We start from the raw sequence: 24,927 nt of genomic DNA, 5'->3' as shown, positions 1-24,927 counted from the left end.
TAATATTTTAACATAACAGTTGGGATCAAGATAAGATTATTACCTGGGGCCTTCTCTTCTGACATAATTGATAATTCTGTTTTCTTTCTACATTATGTAAGAGCAGGTCCATTTCCCCCCTTCTATAAAAAAAGCATGTCAAATATTAAACTGTCATATATATGCTTGTATGCATGTTTATTGATAAAACCCTATAAGCATATGGATTCTGTTCCTTAGTTGTTGACTCTGCTTGCTACGTCTTAGGGTCAAATCTTCTATTCTGTAACATAACATTTGGTTATAAACAGCCTGTAGTAGTTGAAGTTAGTGATCAGCTATCTAGTTATAACATATGCTAACTCTGAAATTTACCTATAATAGAATATATGCCAGTACACATGTAGTTTCTAACTGACATACGTTGTATTTTAAAGCCTCATTTGTAATTTGGTTGTTTGAAACTCTGAAAATATTTTCTTGTATAACATTACAGATATACTCAAGTCCTCAGTTAGCTCCAGTATAATTAACTATAGGGCCTAATATTATAAGACACGATAATCCTATATAATAAAAGCCTAATATGCTAAATGTCCGACCATTTGTTTGACCATTTGACCAGTCACTATGACATGCACTGACCACCAGGAGGCAGATGCTCTGACCGGTAGGTTAGCTTGCTGCTGGGGTCTGGCCAATTGGGACTGGGCGAGACAGGCCGGACACGTCCTGGAGCCCTCCCACGGTCCCTCTGCGGCCCGATTGTGTACCAGTGGGGTCCCTCAGCCTGGCCTGTGCCCTCTCGCAATCTGGGACCCCTCGGGGGATGTCAGAGATCTGGTTTTGGTCTGATCCCCACAGGCCAGGCCGAGGGACCCCACCGGTGCACAAATCCATGCACCAGGCCTCTAGTAATATATATGTGACTATTCTTATGATGGAAAAATATGGCCCTAGCTGGTTTGGCTCTGTGGTTATAGCATTGACCTGTGGACTGAAGGGTCACAGGTTTGATTCGGGTCAAGGGCAAGTACCTTGGTTGCAGGCTCGATCCCCATGCGGGAGGCAACCAATGGTTTCTCTCTTGCATCAAAATTTCTCTCTGTGTGTCTCTCACACTTTCTCCCATTCTCTCTAAAAATTAATGGGAGAGAAAAAATGTCCTCGGTTGAAATGGGATAGCCTTCCTTTTCTGGCTCCCTGATCCAGGCCTTGAAATATATATATATATATATATATATATTGGGTTAATCCTCTTTCCTCCTTCTCTGCCCTATTGACTTTATGCCCCATTGAGAAAATTGTGTTGGAACTCACTGCCTGGCATTCCTAAAGTGAGGGCAGAGAAAGCCTTGGTTTCCATGGATGACAGTAACAGGCATTCTAACATTTTGGGTGGGAAGTGGAGTCTGTTAGCAATGGTCCTTTCATGAATATGGGGAAGTCAGGAATCTAATATAGTCTCTGTAAATATATATAAATAAATACAAACATTATCTAAGGTCAAAATAAGAATCTAGGTGAGGAGTTTTCTTATCTTCTGACATTAAAATATATGTACAATACTTAATGAGTGTTTTCTACTTGAATATTTCTTTGATGTTATTTTTATGGCAATTTCATAAAAGAAAAATTTCCTGGTTGCTTTGAACTTTAAATATCATTTGTTCTAGAATATTTTTGTAGCCTATTTTTATATTTAAGTTATTATGATCAACAGACATGCAGTCACAGTTGAATTTTATAGTACATAGTAATTGTTTATCATAGATACTTAAGCCAGGCTTTCTCTTACAGCGATAAAATAACTTTCAAAAATGTTTTGTTTTGTTTCCTTAGGGCAAAGCTGTTGGGGTGACTATTGGCTGCATTCTAGGAATGTTTCCTTTGATTTTCTTGGGAGTAGGTGAAGAAGATGAAAAACTGGAAAAGAAAAATTAACCCTCGTAGAGTACCTATAAAAAGATGTAAACTAATGTACCTCAATGATTAAATATGCTGTCACAACATTTAGGAATTAAGACAGTAACAGTGTATAGATATGGGATCAAATAATTCAGCATGTATTATGGAAAACACTAACTTATTGTGGCTTGGTTTTCTTAGGACATCTTTTTAAAAAAACTGTTTAGTATCATTTCGTGTAAATTGTTGAAATGCTTTTTCATCAACAGCAGTCAACATTTTATCTTTTCCCTCTCTTTCTTTATATATCCAAATATCATTTATCAGTCATTGATGTATTGTCCTGACTTGGGGTTTATTTGTTATGTAATGTGTATATGCATGAAAACATTTTCTGTTATTGTGTTCCCTATAGTTACAATTCAACCTTAAGATTTTTCCAAATTACATAAGATGTTTATTGTCAGTTGAAGATTTTTTACTCGCTTTCTGGCAACATCAATTTTGTACTGTTTCACAGTAAACATTCATAATCATATAATTTCAGTCACTTTTTTTTACTCCCACATTTATTCAAAACAGACGCAGACTTTAAGTATTTTAAGTTTCTGTTATCCATTCTAATTTCTTGTCTCAAGTGCCAGAGGTCAATCAGAATGAGCAATTATGTGGTCTTCATACTACATAAAACCATATATCTTAAGTATATTATTTTGAATGGATTGTTTTACTTTTAATTTCTCAATTTTGCATCATTACATGGTGGTTTTTGACTCATGAGAGGAAGAAAATTATTATTGTGGGTTCTTTTCAATGGTGATTATGGAATTAGAGTGAACTAAGGGGTTTGACATGACACTTGAAAATTAAGAGGCTAAACAAAATTTTTCAGAGAAATAGAAAATGGGAACTGTCCAGAAGGTTTGTGGTATAAGTGGTGAAGTGGAAAGGATGTTTATAAGGTTAATGAGATACAAATTATATTGTACAGGAAAGATTTGTTCCCTCCACAATGTCTTTTCATCTGAATTAAATGAGTCTGAGTACTTCCTATTCATAATCCTGATGTTATATCTTGTTTAATGAATTTTACTTCTAGATAACTTTTTTTGAGGTGAAAAATATTATATATATATACACATATAAATGTATATGTATATTTTTAAATTTATTTCAGAGAGGAAGGGAAAGGGAGAGAGAGAGATAGAAACATCAATATTGAGAGATAATCTTTGATCGCTGCCTCCTGAATGCCCCCCTACTGGGGATCAAGCCGAAACACTAGGCATGTGCTGTGCCTGGGAATCAAACCATGACCTCCTGCTTTACAGGTCGATGCTCAACCAGTGCGCTACACTGGCCAGGCAAAAATATTTTATATTTTCCTCTTTGCTACATATAGTCTAATAGTCAAAAGTTACATGAGTTGAAATCTTTTTTTTTTCTTTTTGGTCTTTTTTTCTTCTTTTGTGGTATTTAAATCAGATTCTAGGTTGAAGTTATTTATTCCAATCTTGTATATCTGACTTAAGTATAACCGTGTAGGATCATAAGTTTTAATTTTATGAACCCTTAAAGTTTGTTAGCATGTGGCCTGTTACACATGCCTAAAGAAAACACATCATGGAGGAGAAAAACTGAAATTAAAATTACTATTTGGGCCGCTGAAATTATTAAAGTTGGTAAATAGATGCAAAAGAAGGGAAACTTATAAGATGGCTGTATTTACAGCTGTAACTTATTTTAAAAGTTTATTTGCAAATACGTACTTGGAACTCCTTTTTACAAAGGAACTGATTTCCCCCCACAAGGCAATTTACCATAATTTCGCTTCGGTGCACTTCAAAATAATTTAGTGCTATCCTTTAATCATAGATTTTAGAAGGCAAAACATAAATCAAACAATGAAAAGATAAACATATACCATTCTTATTGTGTACAAATAGTATGACAGTCTCTTTTGATCAAATTAGAATAGAACGTGATGTCTTAAACAGAATTGTGGTTTGTATCTTTCACATAGTACCATACACACACCAAAAAAAAATTTTGGTGAATATTTATGTGCTTTTGTCCCTAACTTGTATATTGCCAGTCCTTTCTGTTTTCTAAAAAAGCATATTATTGTGGTGCTTAAATTTTTCTTTATTAATTAAATCCCATATCCAGAAACTGCCTGTGAGTTTAGAAAGGGCTTTTGATTACTGTTGTGTGATTTTCTTCCTGTTGACAATAACCCAGTCCTACAGAATCTTTCAGTTTAGCTAAACATCTGCAAAGTTACTTAAGGTGTCACAATATGTAACATAAAATCTTCATATTGAAAGACATTTTAATTTATGGACACAATAAAAATTTGCATCATTCAGGTAATTAATTACTTTTCAAAAAATGGCACCCTTTTGTCCTTAACCTAAATACACATTTTTCCAAGATCTTTGTGTTCTGCACAAAGTGATTTCTGAGAAATGGTTCTCTTTAAGATAATTACTTTATGTAACCATTATTTTATGTTACTTGTTACAAAGAACCTTATTTCAGGTTGAAACTGGAATTCTTATTTCTCATATTAGTTATTTTCTTATTGGGAGCACCATAACTGTGGATAAATGCAACATGAGCTACTTTTTAGTACTGTCTGTTTAAAATTCATGTTGTCCATGTATTATGATTTATTGACTTCTTGATGCATGTAAGTTGGGTGCATTTTGTTGCCACTGTATGTTAAATGGTGACCAATGTTTCTACAAAAGAATTGAACAAGAAACATCTTTTAAGAAATTTGGACTGTGGTTTTGACTTTGAAATTTGATTTTCTTCCTAATCTCGGAAGGCCTTGGTTATTGTGTCGATAAAGGAAGTAGGATTAATAGATGCAGATTCGTTGCAGGGTTGTAGCAATATCGCTGAGACAGTAATATAGAACTATTTATCACTTCACTGAAACCCACACTTGAGATACAACATTACAGATTATGAGAGAAGAATGAATCCATATGGAGATAATTTATCTTTAAGGGGATGTAAAAAAAAAACAAAAACCTTTAAAAAGATTGGCATAAATTACACTGATGGGCATTTACAGCAGCCATATCTAAGCCTCTATATAATAATGCAGCATTTACTTTGCTACTTTTCTCTATTACTGCTTCAATTTAATTAGTTGTTTTTAGTCTATTCAGAGTTTCTGATTCTTCCTGAGTCAGTTTTGGAAGATTGTATGTTTCTAGGAATTTGTCCAAATCGTTGGCATATAGTTGTTTGCAGTGTTTTCTTACAATCCTTTGTATTTCTGTGGTGTCAGCTGTTACTTCACCTCTTTTGTTTCTGATTTTATTTATTTAGGTCCTCTGTTTCTTGATGAGTCTGGCTAGAGGTTCATCAATCTTGTTTATCTTTTCAAGGAACCAGCTCTTGGTTTCATTGATCTTCTGTATTGTTTTTTTTGGTCTCGATGTCATTTATTTCTACTGTGATCTTTGTCATCTCCTGCCTTCTACTTACTCTGGACTTTTCTTGTTTTTCTCTTTCTAATTCTTTTAATTGTAGGATTAGATAGTTATTAGAGATTTTTCTTGTTTCTAGAGGTAAGCATCATTTTTATGGACACAGTTATTGTGTTGCAATGCAGTACCTCGGGAATCTGGTTTTTATTTCTCATTTTCCTCCCCTCCCCCCCACACTTTTTTTTTGTTATTGTTGTTGCTCTCACTTCAGGAAACTGCTTTGTCTTCCCTCTCTAATTTTCAGATCCTAGGCTATACGGACTTCAAATTTTATAGGATTACATTATGGAGAGGGGGTATTTAACTTAGAGGTTTTGCATTCACAATATGAACATTCTGGTGTTTGGTACCATGCTTTCCATATTTATATTCCCTTGTGTAGAAAATGGAAGTTCTAAACTTTCCTCATTTATTTCAAGTCATTTCTTTTTCTAAGAAGATTTCAAGAGAAATGATATGTTACAGAACAGCTCTGTCAAAAGCTTAGTAAATTTAGTCTTTCCTAGAAATTGCAGCCAGTGTTTTGGCTATCCGCTATTAACACATTACCCTTTGCATACCATCTGATATTTGGCATATTTTATAAACAGGCTGAAAACTCTAGGCTGGATGCCAGCTATATTCAGGTTTTATAATTATATCTTCCTGCAATATTCTTCCCACTCAGACAGCTAATAAATAGTTTAACTAATTTAAAAATTCATCCTTTTCCTTTGTCTCTGCAAAATTTAGAAATTATAAATGCATTTCAGAAAAATAATATTTTCTGCAGCCACTCCTACCGTTGTGTCTTTGGTGTCCAGTAATGAGCCAAATTATGAGGGAGGTGGGTCAACAGAATCATGAGATTCAATCCCCTCTCTTGAGGATCTTCTAATGCCAGAGAGACGGACAATCTTTGGGGATTCTGCAAACTCCAGAATTCTGTGATTCTGAGTGACTCACGTGGCTCACAATGGTGCTAAGGCTTTATAATGTACTAGTAGCCCTGCACACGAATCCATGAGCCAGTAGCTCGCTGCCGCCCTCCTGTAGCTCTCCGCCCGCTGCCCCGCCCTCCTGTGGTTCCCCCAGCCCCCCTCATAGCTTGCTGCCCTGCTCCCTCCTGTAGCTCTTCCCCACCCCCTTGTAGTTCGCTGCCCCACCCTCCTGCAGATCCGTGATCTGGTTGTTACTCGGTTGGTTATTATGCCTCAGAGCATAACAGATAATTAGCATATTCCTCTCTTATTATATAGGATTATATCATAGTTTATTCTTATATAATTCAACATATTGAGCAATAAAGTCATTTTGACATATTCCTACTCTGCAGGAAGATTTCATGTAAGTAACCTTTTAAATAAAAACATTCAATTTCAGGAAAAATATAAATGAAATATAGCAAAACATCACTTCAGATTAAATTCTCCATGATCCCATGACTCCCTGTTGATACCATTAGCACATTGTTTCACATCTCTTATGTGATAGCTCATCACTGAAGCAAAGGTTACATCTACTTCATTGTTGTGTCCTTGGTATTGATCACAAGTCCATATTACAGATTATCCCTCTTTGTTTTTATTTATCATCAGTATCAATTTTGAACTTTGAAGGCTTGATAAGAGAATTGCAAACTCATTTAATATACATTATAGAATTAAACTACTCATTCATTGTCAATGCTCTTTTTAAGCCTTCAGCCTCTGAGCTGAAGGGGATAGCTGCTGCTGATAGACCTGGCAGTAGGTCATATAGAAAGACCAAGACCTACATTCACTGCTGAAGTCCTTTGCTTTTTGAAACCGTGTTAATAGTATTTGCCATTGGGAATCCAACAGTTCTAAGTCCATCAATTCTTAGCTGTGGGAACTTACACATGAGGACTAGTCTTTCTCAGGCTATCCCCATTTATAAAATTGAGACAGTACTATCCCTATGGAATTTTAAGAATTGAGATGATATATTTATAATGCCTGGTGAATATAAAAAGTGCTAGGAATATGGTAGGTGCTCCATAAATGGTTGCAGTGAAGACAGTAGTTTTTGGGGATCTTTCTCCTGTTTTCCATTTGGTGGTTCAATAGTTGAAAGAAATGGAATCTGAAAGTTTTTGAGCTGAGGAATAATGGGAAAGTGAAAACATTCCATTTTCTGTTAAGTGTTGAAGTTTCTGTCCATCAGACACAACTTTGATGAAAGTTAAGCTACCAAAAGATAGCCTAGATCAAACACATGGTTTTGAAGTTATATGTTCTACGGCTAACCCTAAAATAACTGCGATGAAGTGCAATGATTTGGAACCTCCCGGTATTCTCCTGGCATGTTGTGAACATCTGATAAGGTCCCATGAAACTCAGGACATATCAACCAGGCAGTCGAAGATAAAAATAGCAGCCCGTTGCTAATAACGTCTAGGGTGAGGTGGGCATCAACAATGGAAAATGTGCAGGTGAAGCTTCCCCTTGGGGGAGACCTTCTTGACAACTGTCCCTCTGTGATCCCAAGCCAACTGGCAACCCTCCTCCCACACCTTGGGGCACCCCTATACTTTCACTTCGATTATTTGGCTTTGCAATTCCTAGGATGGTTTTTTGTCTTTTGCTCCTTCTAGACCAGGAGTTTCTTCTGGAGACAGGGAGAAATCCTAGGGAGATGACACATGAATAATACATGGCATTTATTGCATGATTATGACATGGCCCACGATGAGTGATTTTCAAAGTGTTGATTGCATCAAGGGTACTTGTTAAAGATGCACATTTTCAGTCCCAAACCCACATAATCTCATTCATTTGGGTCTGGGGGAATCTGCATTTTAACATCATCTGAGTCACACTGATGCAGTTGGTCAGGTGACTCCTTGTTTTACTAAATACTGGCCTGGGCTTCTCACGCCCCCTCTGGCCTCTTGCTGCTTACCTCTGGGCAGTTTCCCTTCAGATGCCAGAGATGGTAATTTGGTAAAACTCATTATCAGGGGAGTAAAATGTTCTCCCTGAAAGTCAAGGACTAAAATAATAATTATTTCTTTTCATTTTCCCTGACTTCCTTTTCCGCTGGCAGAAAATGGCCATATTTAAAGCTTGGTTGGTTGATTTTTTTTTTTTTTGAAGCATCTTGTGAATAGCTTTTTCAAAGCTAGAAAAAGTCATTCATTTGAAAATTGAATTGTGATGAGCTTATCTGTCAGCTGCATGTTTCCTCAGTCATTCTGTTCTGGGCAGTAAATCCATAATCACTGGAAGCAAGAGCTGTTCATTATACACATTCATATAGTTCAGTTCGGAGGCCCAGAGTATCCACGTGGCCGGTAATAGAAACAGCTACCATTCACTTATCATTTACTTTGTACCTGGACTGTGCTCAATATTTTGCATACATTTTGTTTTTTAATTCTCATTAACATTTTTGAGATAGGTTTTATAGATGAGGAAAGAAGGGCTCAGGAAATTTTAAATAACTTGTCCAAGGGGCAGAACTAGGGTTAAAACATGTATCTGCTTGATCTTCACGTTACATTGCAGGCCAGCTCCTTAGAGCATGCCTCTGTGGTCTGCAGATGGTAGATTGATGCCTCGGACACAGGGCTGGTGAGTTTCAAGCCAGAAGTTAGGACCCAGGCTTCCTGACCCCATCATGAAAGTAGTACACGAATGACTATAACTTAGGATCTATACCTAGAATATAAATCTTGGGGCCCAATGGGTTTCAGAATATCTTGTGCATTACTTTTCACCCCCGGAGGTAACTGGATCAGTACTCTCACACCAAACACATTATTATTTCTGCAGTAAAACCTGAGTATTCACTATAAGTGGGATAAATAAAGTCTTTAAATAGACTCACTCAATTCATTCAGGCCAAGTATTGCAGCCAAATGAGTTACCAAAATACTGCCTTTCAGATGGTTTTGCATTTTGGAATTGTGGATAAGATATTTTTAACCTACAGTAAAAGAGACCTAGAGAAAAAGAAGCGAACCCAAGAAACTTAGGCCTAAGCCATACTTTGTAGTTTACAAAATACCTTTTCTCTCATTGTCTTCCTTGTGAAGTAGACACCCATGTACGACAGAAAAGCAACCTGAGGTTCAGAGAGGTGTAGCAAAGATCACATAGCTCAGCTGGTAACCACCTGGGCCAGGGCCAGAACCCAGGTCCTCTGCCTCCAGGTTCTTGGATTTTTCCACACCATAACCCATATCATATAATAAGTCCTGAAGAGTCAAAGTCGCAGAGGTCGGATTCTTGAATGTGTTCCCTGGAGCACAGGGATGCTTCCCTCCAGAGAAGTGACTTGCCAGACTCTGTAAACTAATTTCCACAGGGAGGCCTCTGGAAGGGAAGGATGAGGATGGAGGACATGACCTTGGCCTTCTAGTGTTGAGCTATAGCTATATCAAGGTGGTTGGATCACTCTCTTCAGTGCATACAACCCAGCCCAAATGCTTGTGGTGGTCCAGTGATATGACCTGCTGCTTCCAGGAATTCTAATAATAGTAAACATTTATTGACCCTCTGCTATATGCCAGATGCCTCCTTCCCATAACATTTTGGGGTATTATTACCACTCCCCCCACCCCAGATGAAGAAATGAGGGTTCAGAGACATTTCTAAGGTCCCATAGCTGGTAAGTGATAAGACAGGGTTGGAATAAGTCTGTTTCTGCCTAGGGGCCACACTCTCACCTGGAACACGGGACAGAGCAATGGCAGAGCCCTGGACTTTCAATCCACCCGTGGGAGGAATGCCTTCTCCGCTGACCCCAGGCTGCAGACAGGCAGGCAGCACAGGCTGGTTGGGGGAGTGGGGACACCAGCACACCTGCCATAGTCATCCTGAGGGTGGCTTCAGATGAATGCAGGGGGTACTCTATTTGCAAAATGCAGATGCGAGGACCTTCGGCCGTAATTCTCATTGTGTTCCAACGGAAGGACTTTTCAAAGAGACCCTTTTACAACTGGGCCCAGGTTTTGCATGCCTCACATCCCAGAAATCCAAGTGCAAGTTGATTCAGCACCTGCTTTTGATGGTGCAGTCCCCAGCAACAGGGAAATATGAGGAAGTGTGCTGTATTCAGGAAACCACAGTAGAAGCATAAGGTTGGAATGTAAAATGAAGGCAGAGTTTGGAGAAGACTTGGGGCCAAAGGTTAAATCATGAAGGGCCTTGTTGTTCTCCCTAAAGAGATTGGGTTTTGTTCTCTAGGCAATGGAGAACCACCCAGTGGCTTTGGGTAGGGGAAGAACATGGTCTCATTTCCATGTGTGATGTCTTATTTGACTTGGAAATCAGGGACTGCTTCCTGGAAGAGGTATCAGTTAATCTAGGATGGAAAAGATGGATAGGATGTCAACCAGTGGAGACGGCTGTTCATCCAAGGCAAAAGCAGCTGTGACAGCCAGGTGTGTTCAGGGTTTGCAATGATATGAATCAAAGCAAACCATATCCACATGTTGAGCACTTACTGTGTACTCTACACATGCACATATATCATCTCTGTCCATCATGGCAGAAGCCCTGCAAGGGAAGTCACAGCTCCTAAGATGTGGAGGGGGGCTTCAGACCCATTCCTGTCGGACCCCAAAGCCCATTCTCTTTCCATCTCACAAGTCACTTCTCCCAGGGAGTTCAGTTTGGGTTCAGCGGTTCTTACTGAGATGGTCATTGGAAAGACCCTTGGACTCCAGCTTTCCATCTTCATTCCTAAAGGTAAGTAAGGGTTGACCTTTCTCCATAAAGACCACTTTTCAAGCGAACAGGCTGTGGATGGAATGTGTAGAAACATGGGCATCAACCGGTCTCTCCAGCTGCCCCACAGTCTATGGTGAGTGACTTGTAGTTCTGAGGACGGAGCTGGCACCTTCCTTGGGGCCTTGGACATGTCTCCTGAGAGGAGTGCCTGGTCATCCTCCTTCCTCACTAAAAAGGAAAAGCCAACCGTTCTGTTTCCATTTTACACCCTCCTCCATTTCTGGGGAGGGAACATCAGGCCTCATCGTTGCTCCTGAGGTCCGGAGGCAGATAGGTCTAACCACATTCACCATCTTGGAATATGCTGTGCATCAAAGCTGAATTTCTGAAGGGTACTTAAAAACTCCAAGTTGGAGGTTTTCTTGGAGAGCAATCTGGTCAGAGCTTCATCATCACCCGGGAGAGTCAATCACTGTCCCCATCAGAGTGGGCACTGGTCAGGCCACAGGGTGCAAGCATTGCCCTCCTCTGAGGACCCACATCCACGGCAGGCCTGCTGCTCCTACAGTTTCCCTTGGGCTTTCTCACACTTTGAATCCCATTTGGGGTTTGGGGTTTGGGGCTGGGTTAGGGTATGGATTGCCACAATCACTCAACAGAACTTCTCTTGGGGACATCACATCTGGCCCTTTCCCCTAAGATGGTGTGATTGGCTTTGCAGAGCTACGAAACACACTTCGCCACCCCCAGGGTAAAGAAACCCACACTTACTGAGTGTTCCATTGTGCCAAGCATCAGGATCAGAATGTCAGGTGCATTGTCTCATTCTCAATAGCGCTCTCTCTCTCTCTCTCTCTCTTCTTTTTTCCCATTAAATTTTTATTGTTGTTGTTAATCCTCACCTGAGGATATTTTCCCCATTGATTTTTTAGATTGGAAGGGAGAGAGAGAGAGAGACAGGGAGATGAACTGCATGAGGCATGGTTTCTACCAGGGCCGCTTTGTAAAGCTGTGTGGGTTGCACACTGTACAATATATTCTCACCGTAGTCTATGCAAGCTCTCTCTCCCCCAGGTTGTTCCATGCAGTATGCGGTATGTGGGGGGCTCTGGCACATCCAGGGAGCTTCTAATATAGTTTGGATTTGAAGGTTACAGCTGCATCGTGGAGCTCCCTACAGTGCCTCCATGTGGAACATCTCACTAAGTGTAGGAACTGAGACTGGAAACTGTGAATTCCTTTTTGTGAGTAATGTGATGCTTGTTCATGAAAGGAGCAGTCCAGGGAAGTGACTAGAAATGAATGTATGAAAGAATCCTGGCCACGGGGAGGAGCTGGGATGCGAATGTGAAATAACCGTTTCAGCCCCACCTTTAGGAGCCACAGGAAGAATGGCAGACTGGAGAAAAATATGCTCTCAAGCGCCGTGGTTCCCTCCTGGCCACTGTTTAGTGACACCATAAAAATAATTAGCTGGAAATAGAATATCCCAAAGCCACCACAGAAACAAGTCAGCAAGGTTTATCTTAACTCATGAGTTGATGTTGTAGAAGTTTCTGGATGTTGAGAAATAGACTGTATTATTCAGCTGGGGCTGCTGTAATGATGTCCTTAAACCACAGAAAGTTGTTTTCTCGCAGTTCTAGAGGCTAGAAGTCAGAGATCAAGGTGTCTGTAGGGTTGGTTTCTCCTGAGGCCTCTCTCGGCTTCCAGATGCCCATCTCCCTCCTGTGTCTTCACGTGGCCTTTTCTCTGTATGCTCACATCCCTGGTGTGATTTTTCTCTTCTTATATGGACACCAATAGATTGGATCAGAGCCTATGTTAATAGCCTCACTTTAACTTAATTACCTCTTTAAAGGGCCTATCTATGAATACAGTTATATTTTGAGGTACTAGAGGTTAGGATTCAACATATGACTTTGGTGGAGACACAATTCAGCACCCATACGCCATCTGAAGTGCTATAGGGGAAAGGGAGAGTGTACTCTGAGGAGTGAATGATTGCCAAATGTGGGCTGCAACGTATCAGAGAGAAATCTAACCCAAGATGCATCAGAGGTCACCAAGAAGTACAACTCCCTGTCCTCTAGCCTGGGCCCTTGGATCTAAGTCAAAACTGTCTGCAGGAATGTGGTCGGACAGGAGTCTGAGGAACTTGCATATATCACAGCAAGGCAGAGGATACCTCCACCTTGAGACCATCACACCAAAGATGAGCAAATGGGAAAGGGCAGGGGAACAAACCATTCCACGTTGAATTTGAAGGCTGCTGGCCCCAGAGAGCTGTCCTTCTGAGACAGAACCAGTCACTGAGGAGCCACACGTGGCATTATCTGAATACAAGTACGTACCATCGCTAGTGGGATGGAGTGTAAATTGAGGTGTCATATGTTTAACCAGTGATATATGTTTAAACTGAGTTTGTTGTATTAATCCTCCTTCTCTGTGATCTTTCCTGTCTGTGTATAAGGAATGTTAATAATGAATAATTATTACATTGATTTATTGAGTGCTAGAACTATGCTAAGAGCTTATGTGCACATATTACCTTCTTGAATCTGTACAACCATTTGAGGTAGGTTTTAATTGAGAGCTGGGACCCAAAGCTAAGCTGAAAGTAGGTGTCAGCTCCAGAATTTGCAGTCTAGTCTGGTACATTCCATAGCCCACATACATCAGGGCCTGGCTGCTGGAACGCATCCTTGTCTCTGGTTGCTCTTTCCATGTCGGAGAAGGGCCCTCAGTGGAGATGGATCCCAAAGAAGGCTATGAAACTCCCTGGGCTCAGTAAGCAAGGATTGGGCTTTAAATCGTTTAAGTGTGTCTCTGCTTGCAGATGGCGTCATGGTGATCGTGGTGGTGGGTGGGAGGATTAATCGGGGTGCATTGATTCTACATTCAATTTTCCTGGTCAGAGAAATTGGGTTACTTGAGAGGTTGAGAAAAGGAACATTGGTAATAAAGTTCAAAGAGATAGATTGCATTTGAATGTTCAACCTTTTCAACGCTAAGCAATTGATTACACCCTGCCTGTTTGACGGTGAAGGATGGCTGAGGAGCTGAAAATTGCAGCCCTATTCCCCAAAGGTGGCTTTTCTTGTAACTAAACGAACCCAAGAATGATCACTGATTAACCTTTCTCTGGAATCTCTGCCAAGTGGCCAATTTTTGATGGGTTTTCTGAGCCCGAAAAAATCTTAGGATAGAGATGCTGATGGCAATTGTCCATGAGAAAGGAGGTCAGCCCTTAAGACTTTAATACCCAATTCATAGAAGATCAGGGATATAATATGAATATAGCGCTAGTAGAAGATGCTGCTACACATTTAAAGAAATGGAGAAAATCAAAGCAATGTATCTAGTCATTAGATGGACAGCTCTTTGAGGAACCAGGGAGTTGAGTTTCCTTGATGGTTTGTAACTCACACATTTAATAGCAAAGATCAGTTTAAAAATTTAAGAACCTTCCCCTAAGACAGTGGTCGGCAAACTCATTTGACAACAGAGCCAAATATCAACAGTACAACGATTGAAATTTCTTTTGAGAGCTGAAAACCGACTTCTGCGCATGGGCCACGAAGTTTCAATTGCATTCTACGTGCACCTACACGTGGTATTTTGTGGAAGAGCCACACTCAAGGGGCCAAAGAGCCGCATGTGGCTTGCGAGCCGCAGTTTGCCGACGACTGCCTTAAGATATTGAAAAAAATATGAATCTGCCCATTAGGAGACCCAACTCTTAGCTCCACTCCCAGCACACAGCAGGCTCTCAACAGATGTGTAGGATGAATGGACAAACCAATGAACCAAATGTGAGACATTGAGTAAGTAAACATACTTATCTGCCTCAATTTTCTCATTTCAAACTTTCATAAAGACTTCTGGGCCTCTCAGGAATGTGGTGAAGATCAGATGAGAGAATAAAGAAAAAAATAATAATCGCCTACCATGTTTCAGCACTTGCAATGTGACAGGCACTATGCTAAGTATTTGCATATCTTGTCTTTTTTTTATTTCTAAAAATGGTTTTCTAGATCTACAGCAAAACTCCAAAATATGTCAAATTATCTTTAATTTCTCTTGTTCCAGTCTTGCTCAAATCCCTTTCATTTAGATTTCATTCCCACCTCTTCCTCAGAAAGGTTCAAGGTCACCAATGACTACATCACTATTGCCAGTCTGTGTTCATCACTCTTAATCTTTCTCGCCAGCATTTGCTCCAGTTGATCACTCCCTAGAGCCACTTGCTGCCACCACAAACCCATACCTCTTCCCTACTCCACACGTCACCAGCCCCACCCTTTGTTACCCAGTTTTCCCCATCCTCAGTGGGGAAGACCTTTCAGCAGGCAGTGGGTCCCTTCCCTGGATCTATGTGGCGGGGACTTAACCCCCATCCCACCTCACTTAACACACAGACTTTATTGTACGTTATAGCTCTACGCCCAACCATGTCAACGTTTTGGGAAAAGGAAAATCATGCCCTTATAAAGCTAGCCCAACCCCCTTATTTGACAGGTGAGAAACTAGGGCCCCAAGGCCATACAGCTAGCTAATGGTAGGGCGGGGACTAAGCCCCCAGCCTCTTGCCTCCTGGCCCGTAGCTCCAGAAACCACATCTACAAGAAAAAATACGAAGACTATAACAATTTAGAAATCAAGGCTTCAAAACTGCTTTCAAATTTGCACTCCAACTTTCAACTAATTTGGGATTTAAAATAAGGTTTGGAATATGTCTAGAGCTTCACATTTTCTATAATGAAAAAAAAAGTTTAACTTTCTTGACAGGTGTCATGACGTCACTCTTGAGCTATGTCTGTCAGGGGCCCAGCTGTTCTTTTAGAATAGGAGAAGGTGAGTCCAGAGGATAATGTCCAAGGGCAACAGAGGTGTTAGAACAATCCAAGTCAACGTCAGGGTGGAGTGCATTACTTTTAAGCTTTCTTCACAGTTATTCTTAGACCTGTTTTCCAATATATTATATCATTTTTTAAGCCTTTATTATGTGCCTAGCATGAACTGGTTATTTTTATACATTCAACACTCACAAAACCCTATGAAGTGATAATAACTGTTGTTTATTGGTCACCTACCATGTGCCAAGAACTTGACATTCATTTACTGCCGATCCTCACAAATCCCCTCCCTTCTTCAGGGTCCCCTCAGGGTCCAAAACCCAAGTCAGAGTTCACTATCCACCACTGGTCCTCCCAGTAAACATGGTCACTAGTCCAATTTCACAACTTCGTGAACTGAGGCATGAAGGGATTCACTGACCTGTCCAACAACACACACCAGTGGGGAGTTGACCCCGGAGCAGTCCAGCCGGTGCGCTTCCTGCTGGGAGCATGTAGCTGTCTGAGTTGCATTGTGGACTGCAGTCAGAGAACCCAATCGGGTGGTCTGAGGTAGTTCCAGGCACTTCTAAGAGGAGGCCACCACGCTTTCAAAGGCTAACCCAGGCTGCCGATCAAGCTTTCATGAACACGTTGCTTTTCCTTGGAGTCCAGCTCCAGTTCATTCCCCCTATGAACTGGAGGGTGGGAGAAACGTCACCCTTTTGAAAGTCCCACAAGACACTGTAGAAAGCTCTGAGTGTTGTTTAGAAACAGATTAGGAAAAGAAAAATGAATCTGGGCTGGGACCAGAGAACAAAGGAGTAATTAACAAGAACAACAAACAGAACAGAGCTGATTTTTACTTGGTGGTTTTTTTTGTTTGTTTGTTTTTTTGTTTTGCTGTTCTGTTTAACTAAATGATACATTTGTGTCAGTCCTTTGCTATAAATATAGGGTAATCTCCATTCTCTCCCCCAAGCACTGGGCAGATTTTTGCCCATGTATGTCAGAAAGGAAGGATATTTATTATGCATGTGAAATAGCTAGAGTCATGGAATTCATTTGCTCAAGTTATCCTCACAGACTCCACTGAGGTTAGCTTCGGCTCTCCTGTTGTCATCTGATCTGGTGGTGCCACTCATTGGCTGAACCGAATTAGAATCCAGAGGAGCCTGGGTGACTCACTGCTTGGAGGTCACCCCCCTGGTCACTAAGAAGGTGTTGAGGTTGGAGAGTGAATTGGAGAGGCAAATGGAGACTGACCACCACAGTGCCCATGCTGACTGCCTTGAGGGGGGCATGATGATCAGGGTGATCTGACAAAGAACTCATCCTGTCTTTGAACTTGGTGCATTGATCCTGCAGATGAAGACTGGGGCTCATTAGCAAGCTCAGGTTCTCTCATAGGACATCCTCAGGAGCATTCCAAGACTGGACAGCTACACTCGCTGGCAAGAAGCAGATTGATAGAGTGGACAGAGAACCGACTAAGAGCCAGGAGACCTGGGGTCCAGGGCAGTTTCTGCCACGTGGAGTGAGCAATCGTGGGCAGGTCTCCTTGCTGAGTCTGATTCCTCATCTGAAATTAGTGGGTTTGACCTGATTTGGGAGTCTCAGCACTCTCTGTGCCTCAGAATCCCCCAAGAAACTTTAAAAACCATCCACCTGCCTGAGATTTACCTCTGGAGCCTTCATTTCACTCGGCTTGGAGCGGGGCCCACACATGGGTGGTTTATAAGCACGCTCCAGTGAGCCTCACACTCAGCCAGGATTCCCAGACACCCCACCAGACCATCACCTCCAGTTCTGGGTTCCACTTCCAGGGACTGAGGTCTTTTTAGTTCTAAAACTTTACTTTTCTATGGAAATAGCACAGGAGGAAATAAGCATTTTATTAGGGATCTGATAGCACATGAGCGATATCATTTGTTTCTCACAACAGTCTCCAGGCAGTCCGTTATCACACCCATTTTCATAGTTGAGGTACCTGAGGTCAGAAAGCTTGACATTCAGTCAGCAGTATGTACTGAGCACCTACTGTAGAGAGCGCCTGGGCAGGCACAGGGGCGTTTCTTTAATTATTGTCAGCTGAATCCAGTGGCGTTGGCAAAGCCACGGCCTGGAAACACGATTTGCCAGAGGCAGGAGTGTTGTCAGCTTGACCTTCAACCCAGGTGCCAGGCAGTGGGTTTTGTTATTTAAATCCAGCCAAGCACCAGGAATGAATACAACTGGGGCCCATCCAAGTATGCACATAATCTCCTTTGTCTTGACTTTTATTAAAACTTCCTGGTTTTTGCTGTATAAAATAAACAGGTTGTATTGGCTGGGTGTCACTGTCCCTGTCCCTGTCCCTGTCCCTGGCTCGGTGTCACTGTCCCTGTCCCTGTCCCTGGCTCGGTGTCACTGTCCCTGTCCCTGTCCCTGTCAGAGGACAGTGGTCCCACCCGGCCCCAGCTTTTCCCTTCCATCTCTGTGTCTGTCTCTTTCTTTCATTTTCTCAATCCCCAGTAGCCCCTACTCAGGAACCAGACCGCTCTCCAGCCGCGCTGGATGCGGAAAAGAGAGAAATATTTACACCTACTGTGTGCTGGGTACTGTTGTAGGTGCTGGGGATGTACTATGAGCAAAACAGACCATGGAGCTCATGTCCTCATGCAGGACACCTATGCTTAGGGTTACCAGAAGTCCCTGGTTTGTCTGGGATCATTAACACCTGTTCATGATTTTTAGCATGCCCTTTCCTTTTCAAAATTGTCCTGATTTGGCTGATAAATTATTTTTTTATTCTGTGGATAATTCATAAACAACAAATGAACAAAATAGCTTCAAATGGTGAAAAAGAAAATGAAGAAAACAGCCATAACAGGTCTTCTAAAACAATGCCATGACTTATATATTCCTTAAAGTCTTAAGCTTCAAAATACTGTGGTTGCTAGGTGCTGGGGGGAGTGGGAAATGCGGAATTGTTGAATGGGCACAGAGTTCTAGTTTTGCAAGATGAAAAAGTTCTAGAGATTAGTTGTACAACAATGTGAATATACTAGATACTACTTAAAAATGGTGAAGATGGAAAATTTGATGCCATGCATGCTTTACCACAACGAAAGAAACAAAAATCACTCTGGCTGCTGAGTGGAGAATAGATTGTTGGGTGGCAACTATGGAGGCAGGGACATTGGTTAGCAGGTTATTGCAGTCACCCAGACTAGAGATGATGGTGGCTGGCTTGTGGTGGGAGACAATGGAGATGAGAGAAGTGGACAGATTTGGGACATCTTTTGGTGGTGGTTTGGATGTGGGAATTGGGCCATATGCCCACGGTCCCTGCTGGTAAATGACAGAGCTGGTACAGGGCTGACTCCAAAATCCACACTCTTGCCTGCTTTCCAAACATCCACACCTTCCAACATCATCTAACAGCATCTCATGCCATTTTGGTCCAGTTGGGTAGGTGGCAATCACTTCACAAGATTGTCCTCTAAAAAAATGCCACGGCGTATTTCTCAAAGCCTCAAGCTTTAAAGCCTTGGTTTCGTTTCAGATTATCGTGCACCGAGCTGGTCTTACCGCCAGCGGCTGCGTTTCGCTGCATCATTTGCAGAGTGCACTCACTCATGTGGCTTTAATTGCGACGGGGCACTGCAGTAATTAGCCTGTGTTTTTATATTTAGCCTGTGGATTGGGATCACAGACCATATCCATGCTGGTGGCCAAAACTCTCAATTCTGCAGAAATCCTTCCAATTGCTGGCAGGGGCAGCCAGCAGGGGATGCTTAGAAACGTTTGTTTTCACCTCTGTTCCCTACTGTTGAGGTTGTAGGAAACCAGCTAAACATCAGAGAAAGAGCTTTCTGAGGTCATCCGAGGCCCAGCTGTGTTAATGGCCATTAGCTGCAATCAGGCGTCCCTGGTTGCCCAGGTCCCCTGAAGAGGTGGGGTGAGAGGGCTGTGGCCGCATTGCCAGCGGCGGTTTCTCCTTTTCCCAGACTTCCCCTTTCCAGGCACAGGAAAGGCCCTCGGGGACCAGGCAACCAGCTCTGGGAGGCCCGGGAACCTTGGTCCTCAGCTGCTCGGAGGGCGTGGTTGGATCTGGACCAAGCAGAAACCTTCTCATCGTCTCTGAAGATTACATCTGCTTGACCAGTCGTTGTGCCGGTGCAACAGGGAAACTAACAACCTCTTTATGAGTTGTTCTTTTTTTAAATATATTTTATTGATTTTTACAGACAGGAAGGGAGAGGGATAGAGAGTTAGAAACATCAATGAGAGAGAAACATCGATCAGCTGCCTCCTGCACACCCCCTACTGGGGATGTGCCCGCAACCAAGGTACATGCCCTTGACCGGAATCGAACCTGGGACCTTTCAGTCTGCAGGCCAAACTGGTTAGAGCTATGAGTTGTTCTTAAGGACTCCCCTCCCTGGTGTCTCATGGCTGACTGAGGTTGATGTGATCAGTGCTGTTGCCCTAAAGCAGGTGTTCTCAAACTGTGGTCGCTGAACCAGCCGCATCAGCTTCACCGGGGAACTTGTTAGATATGCAGATTCTTGGGCCCTGTCTCAGACTTCCTGGATCAGAGACTGTTTAACAAGTCCTCCGGGCGATTCTGAGGGTGCTCGGGATGTTTGGTTTTTAATTTTTTTTCTTTAGATTTTTTAAAAAATTTGTTTTTCAGTTACAGTCGATATACAATATATTAGTTTTCAGGTGTACAACATAGCAATTAGACCAGGGGTCCTCAAACTTTTTAAACAGGGGGCCAGTTCACTGTCCCTCAGACCGTTGGAGGGCCAGACTTTAGTTTAAAAAAAAACTATGAACAAATTCCTATGCACACTGCACATATCTTATTTTGAAGTAAAAACACAAAACGGCAAAAACACCCGCATGTGGCCCGCGGGCCGTCGTTTGAGGACGCCTGGATTAGACATTTATATACCTGAAGTGATCACCTGGTAAGTCTAGTGCCCACCTGGCACTATCCAGAGTTGTTACAATCCTTTAGGTCAAATGGGATTAAGAAGTACAAATTGTCAGTTATAAGAATAATCACAGAGATGTAAAGCACAGCACAGGGGATCCAGTCAGTACCGGGGGTGCAGGTGAGCCCCCAGGAGCCCGGTCTCTGGAACCCAGCACTGACCAGCCGAGTGACCTTGGACAGGTTTCCCTTCAACGAACCTCCGTCTACCTCTGGTCTATGCCAGGGATGCTGAGTTGATCTTCTCCCCATAAAACCCACTTTTCAGGGGCCTACAATTTGTTAGCAGGCAGCTAGAATTGAAACATTTGCTCAACAAGAAGTGACTTCTACTAAAACTTAGAGATGACTGTTGTAGTGTGACTTTTCTTATCTCGATATAAAATCTGAATTACAGAGCTCTGGCTGTGATTCCGAATCTGCACTTCTCAGAACAAAGGAAGCTGGGTCATGCGTCTCTGCCTTTCCTGTCATCTGAACTCCGCCCTGGGTGATGTCTGCACACGCAGGGGTGGGGAGATGGAGAGGCTGACCCCTTGCCCCCTTCCTCACAGCCCCTCAGGTTCAGGAAACCTCCTGCTCCCTGCCCCTGCCCCCCACCCCACGTCTGACAAAAGCTCCTAAGAAGCTCCCAGGGCACACCTTCCAGGGAGGGCTCCTTCTGCATCCCCAGGGACACTGCCCTCCCAGTGGGACTGTCTTCAAAGGCCAATTTGCAGTGAGGACACGGTGTATACCCTTCTTTGTGCCCCACCCCAAATGCTGGCCTGAAGGTGATTGGAGGGAAGAGAAAGAAAGAGAAATTATAGCGAATGCCTCCCTGGTCACCACGCACTGTCGATCCTAGAGCCTCATAACTATGGGGTGGAATACTGAGATTTCGGAAGCCATGACTGGAGCACTCGCTATGTGCCAGGCGGTACGCTAAGTGCCTTCTACACAGAACCTTGCTGAATTCTCACAGTGACCCCCAAAGCAGGTTTAATCCCCATTTTACAGATGAGGAAATGGAGGCAGAGGAATCGCCATCATGCCGGCCACAGTGGAGGCAAGCTCCTGGGAAGCCGGTGCCTGGGAGGAGGCCCTGCCTTCTGGGGCGAGTCTGTAGCTCTCAGCATCAGAAACATCTCCTGTGAGAAGGTGGCGGGGGGGGGGGGGGGTACTGTTTTTACTGTTGGTCACAATTCTCTGGCCACTGTTCAGAACTACCCCATGCGGAAACGTCTGGCTGTCTCTCCTCTGCTTTTGGGAAAGAAGAAAAGGGCTTGTATAGATCCAGAGACATAGAAGCATAGAACAGACTGTAGAATCTCAGCAGGAGGGCGGGGGAGGGTGGGCAGCCGGGAGAGATCAACCAAAGAACTTACGTGCATATATGCATAACCCAGGGCACTGACAATAGGGAGGTGAAGACCTGGGATGGGGCCTAGAAGGGGTCAATGGGGGGAAAAGGGACATATGTAAATTTTCAACAATTAAGATTTGATTTAAAAAGAAAGAAAGAAGAGGACTTGTTGGCCCAGCTTGGGCCAGAGTTTTAAGGGAAAGGAGAATAACCGTGGGGCATAATATTGGGGTGGCCGCCAGAAGCTGAACAGGAGAAAAGTGAGACCCAGAGGCATCAAGAAGAGACTCTTAGCCACCAGGAGAGAGCCCCCCCACCCCCGCCCCGCACCTCATCTCAGCTGAGACCGTGTGTGTGTGTGTGTGTGTGTGTGTGTGTGTGTGTGTGTGTGAGTGTGTGTGTGTTTGTGAGAGAAAGAGAGAGAGGGGGGGGGTGCGTGGGGGGGGCTTGTGTTGCTGTTGCTAGGAGACACTGTTGGGTGGAAGGCCCTCTGGGCTTCTGGAGGACCCACTGAGGTTGCCATAGCTGGTTCTCAGGGTTGAGGAAGACTCCTACCAGCGAGGCAGAGGCCTGGCTTTGAGTCCCTGAGCTGCCCTAACCAGCTGCCTAAACTTGGGCATGTCACTACACCCTTCTGTGCCTCAGTGTCCTAACTCCCAAATGGGCATCCGCCCCGCCCCCCCCCCACTTCTCTCCCAGTCTCTCCCTGTGGGAATCTGAGAAAACAATGGAGGGGGAGCAAAGAAGCTGGCCGGTCAAGCCTTTCTCATTAGACACCCTGGGTTTCCTTCTACGAACAAGCAGAAGAGAAGCTCGCTGTCCACCCTCAGTGACAGGGCCGGAACGGAAAGTATCTGCTCCTGCAGCTGAGATGTGTATCTCCGCACCCAAGGCCGGTCTGGACCCGCACACGTGACTTTGGCCGTATTTGCTGCAGTAACAGTTCTGCAAGTCTCCCTGTGCCTGTCCCCACCGGTGTCCGTCATTGGTTTCAACCTTCAGAGCAGTCACTCGGTGCTTCAAGGCGGCCTGCGGAGTGGACAGCTCTCCTCTCCCTGATCACCTGCCTGCTGAGTGCTTCTAGGGTGGACACTGATGAACTCCCCTTCCCATCCAGCTGCGAAGAAAGGAGCTTGAGCAGGGCGCGGACTGTGATTCGGTTCCACACTGAACTCATGTGTCTGTGACTAATCCCAGGGGTGACCAGTGGTTTCCTTCCCCCTTTTCTTAAAATGACTAATTTGGATAGAGAAGGAAGAACATCCACGTCTGTAAGAGTGGAAGGAGCACTTGCCCAGGCTTCTTCCGGGAGGAGCGAAGTGGAGAGGAAGGGTTTGATGAGAAGTGGGCGCACTGCCATGCCCCAATGTGCCCTGGGCTCTACTCATTGAACCCTGTGAGGGCACGGGTAGGCGAGAGGGCCCAGGACTGTCGCTATACTTGTTGCTTCGTAACAGTCCTAGCTGAAGGGGTGACTATGTCGAAACGATGCAATCTTGTCTATAAAATCGGGGAACGGGGTACTCACCTGGATGATTTCTGAGGTCCTTTTAGTTTGACTTAGTTTAGTGCAATTGTTTGACTTTAAAAGGAGAATGAAAAAAAATCAGACTTTACCAAGGAATTTCTGATCCACGTGGCCTTATATCTAATATCCATAAGATAGACATAAGCACCTTGGGTAACCCCAAAGCAGTGCAGCTTTCTCTATTACCTACTTGTTAATGATAATCTAATATAGTCCCCTGTAAAGGTTTGGACAACCCAAACCACAATTATTGTATACTAAAGGACCGGTGCACAAAATTCGTGCACTGGGTGGGTGTGTGTGTCCCTCAGCCCAGATTGTGAGAGGGCACAGGCCAGGCCGAGGGACCCCACCAGTGCACAATTGGGGCTGGGGAGGGATGCAGGAGGGCTCCAGGGTGTGTCCGGCCCATCTCACTCAGTCCCAATCGGCCAGACTCCAGCAGCAAGCTAACCTACCGGCTGGAGCGTCTGCCCCCTGGTGGTCAGTGCATGTCATAGCGAGTGGTTGAGCTGCCTTAGCATATCATTAGCACATTACACTTTATTGGTTGAACAGATGACTGGACAACCAGACACTTAGCACATTAAGCTTTTATTATATAGGATACTGACAAATTATGTGGCTAATACTACATAGATGGGATTCTACCCTTTTCTTTTCTTTTAAATTGTTGACACTTTGCAGATGTTCCTCATTTTTCCCACCTCCACACAGCCCCTGCTCTCCCCTCCCCTGGCCTTCACCACACTGCTGTCTGTGTCTATGGGTTATGCATATGTGCTCTTTTGCTACTCTCTTCACCTTCTTTCATCCGGTCTCCCCTACCCCCTACCCTCTGACAGCTGTCAGTATGTTCTACATATCCATGCCTCTGTTTCTATTTTGTTCATCAGTTTATTTTGTCCATTACATTCCACATATAAGTGAGAAAAAATATGGAACGCTTTGCGAATTTGCGTGTCCCCTTTGTGCAGGGTCCGTGCCAATTTTCTCTTTGTTGTTCCAAGTTTAGTATATGTATTTTCGAAGCAAGCAGTCTACCCTTTCCATATTAACAATAAAGTTGGAGGAGGAGAGGCGAGATTTCTATACATAAGTAATACAAGGTGAAAAAGAGGCAAAAATCAAGTGCAGTAGGACCCCTAGAGGAATGAA

At 43.3% G+C, this 24,927-nt stretch overlaps 1 protein-coding gene across 1 annotated transcript in view; it reads left to right on the top strand.

The window, feature by feature from the left end:
• Positions 1-6,154, top strand: part of TMEM65 (transmembrane protein 65) — a 41,817-nt gene extending 35,663 nt beyond the window's left edge. Inside the window, exon 7 of the mRNA XM_079796743.1 lies at positions 1,822-6,154. Coding sequence (XP_079652869.1) covers positions 1,822-1,923 — 102 coding nt within the window. The 3' untranslated portion in view covers positions 1,924-6,154. The remainder of the gene's footprint in view (positions 1-1,821) is intronic.
• Positions 6,155-24,927: the final 18,773 nt, after the last annotated feature.

The sequence above is a fragment of the Cnephaeus nilssonii genome, assembly GCF_951640355.1.
Source record: "Cnephaeus nilssonii genome assembly, chromosome: 18".
Lineage (NCBI taxonomy): Eukaryota > Metazoa > Chordata > Mammalia > Chiroptera > Vespertilionidae > Cnephaeus > Cnephaeus nilssonii.
This window is presented reverse-complemented; position numbering and strand designations above follow the sequence as displayed.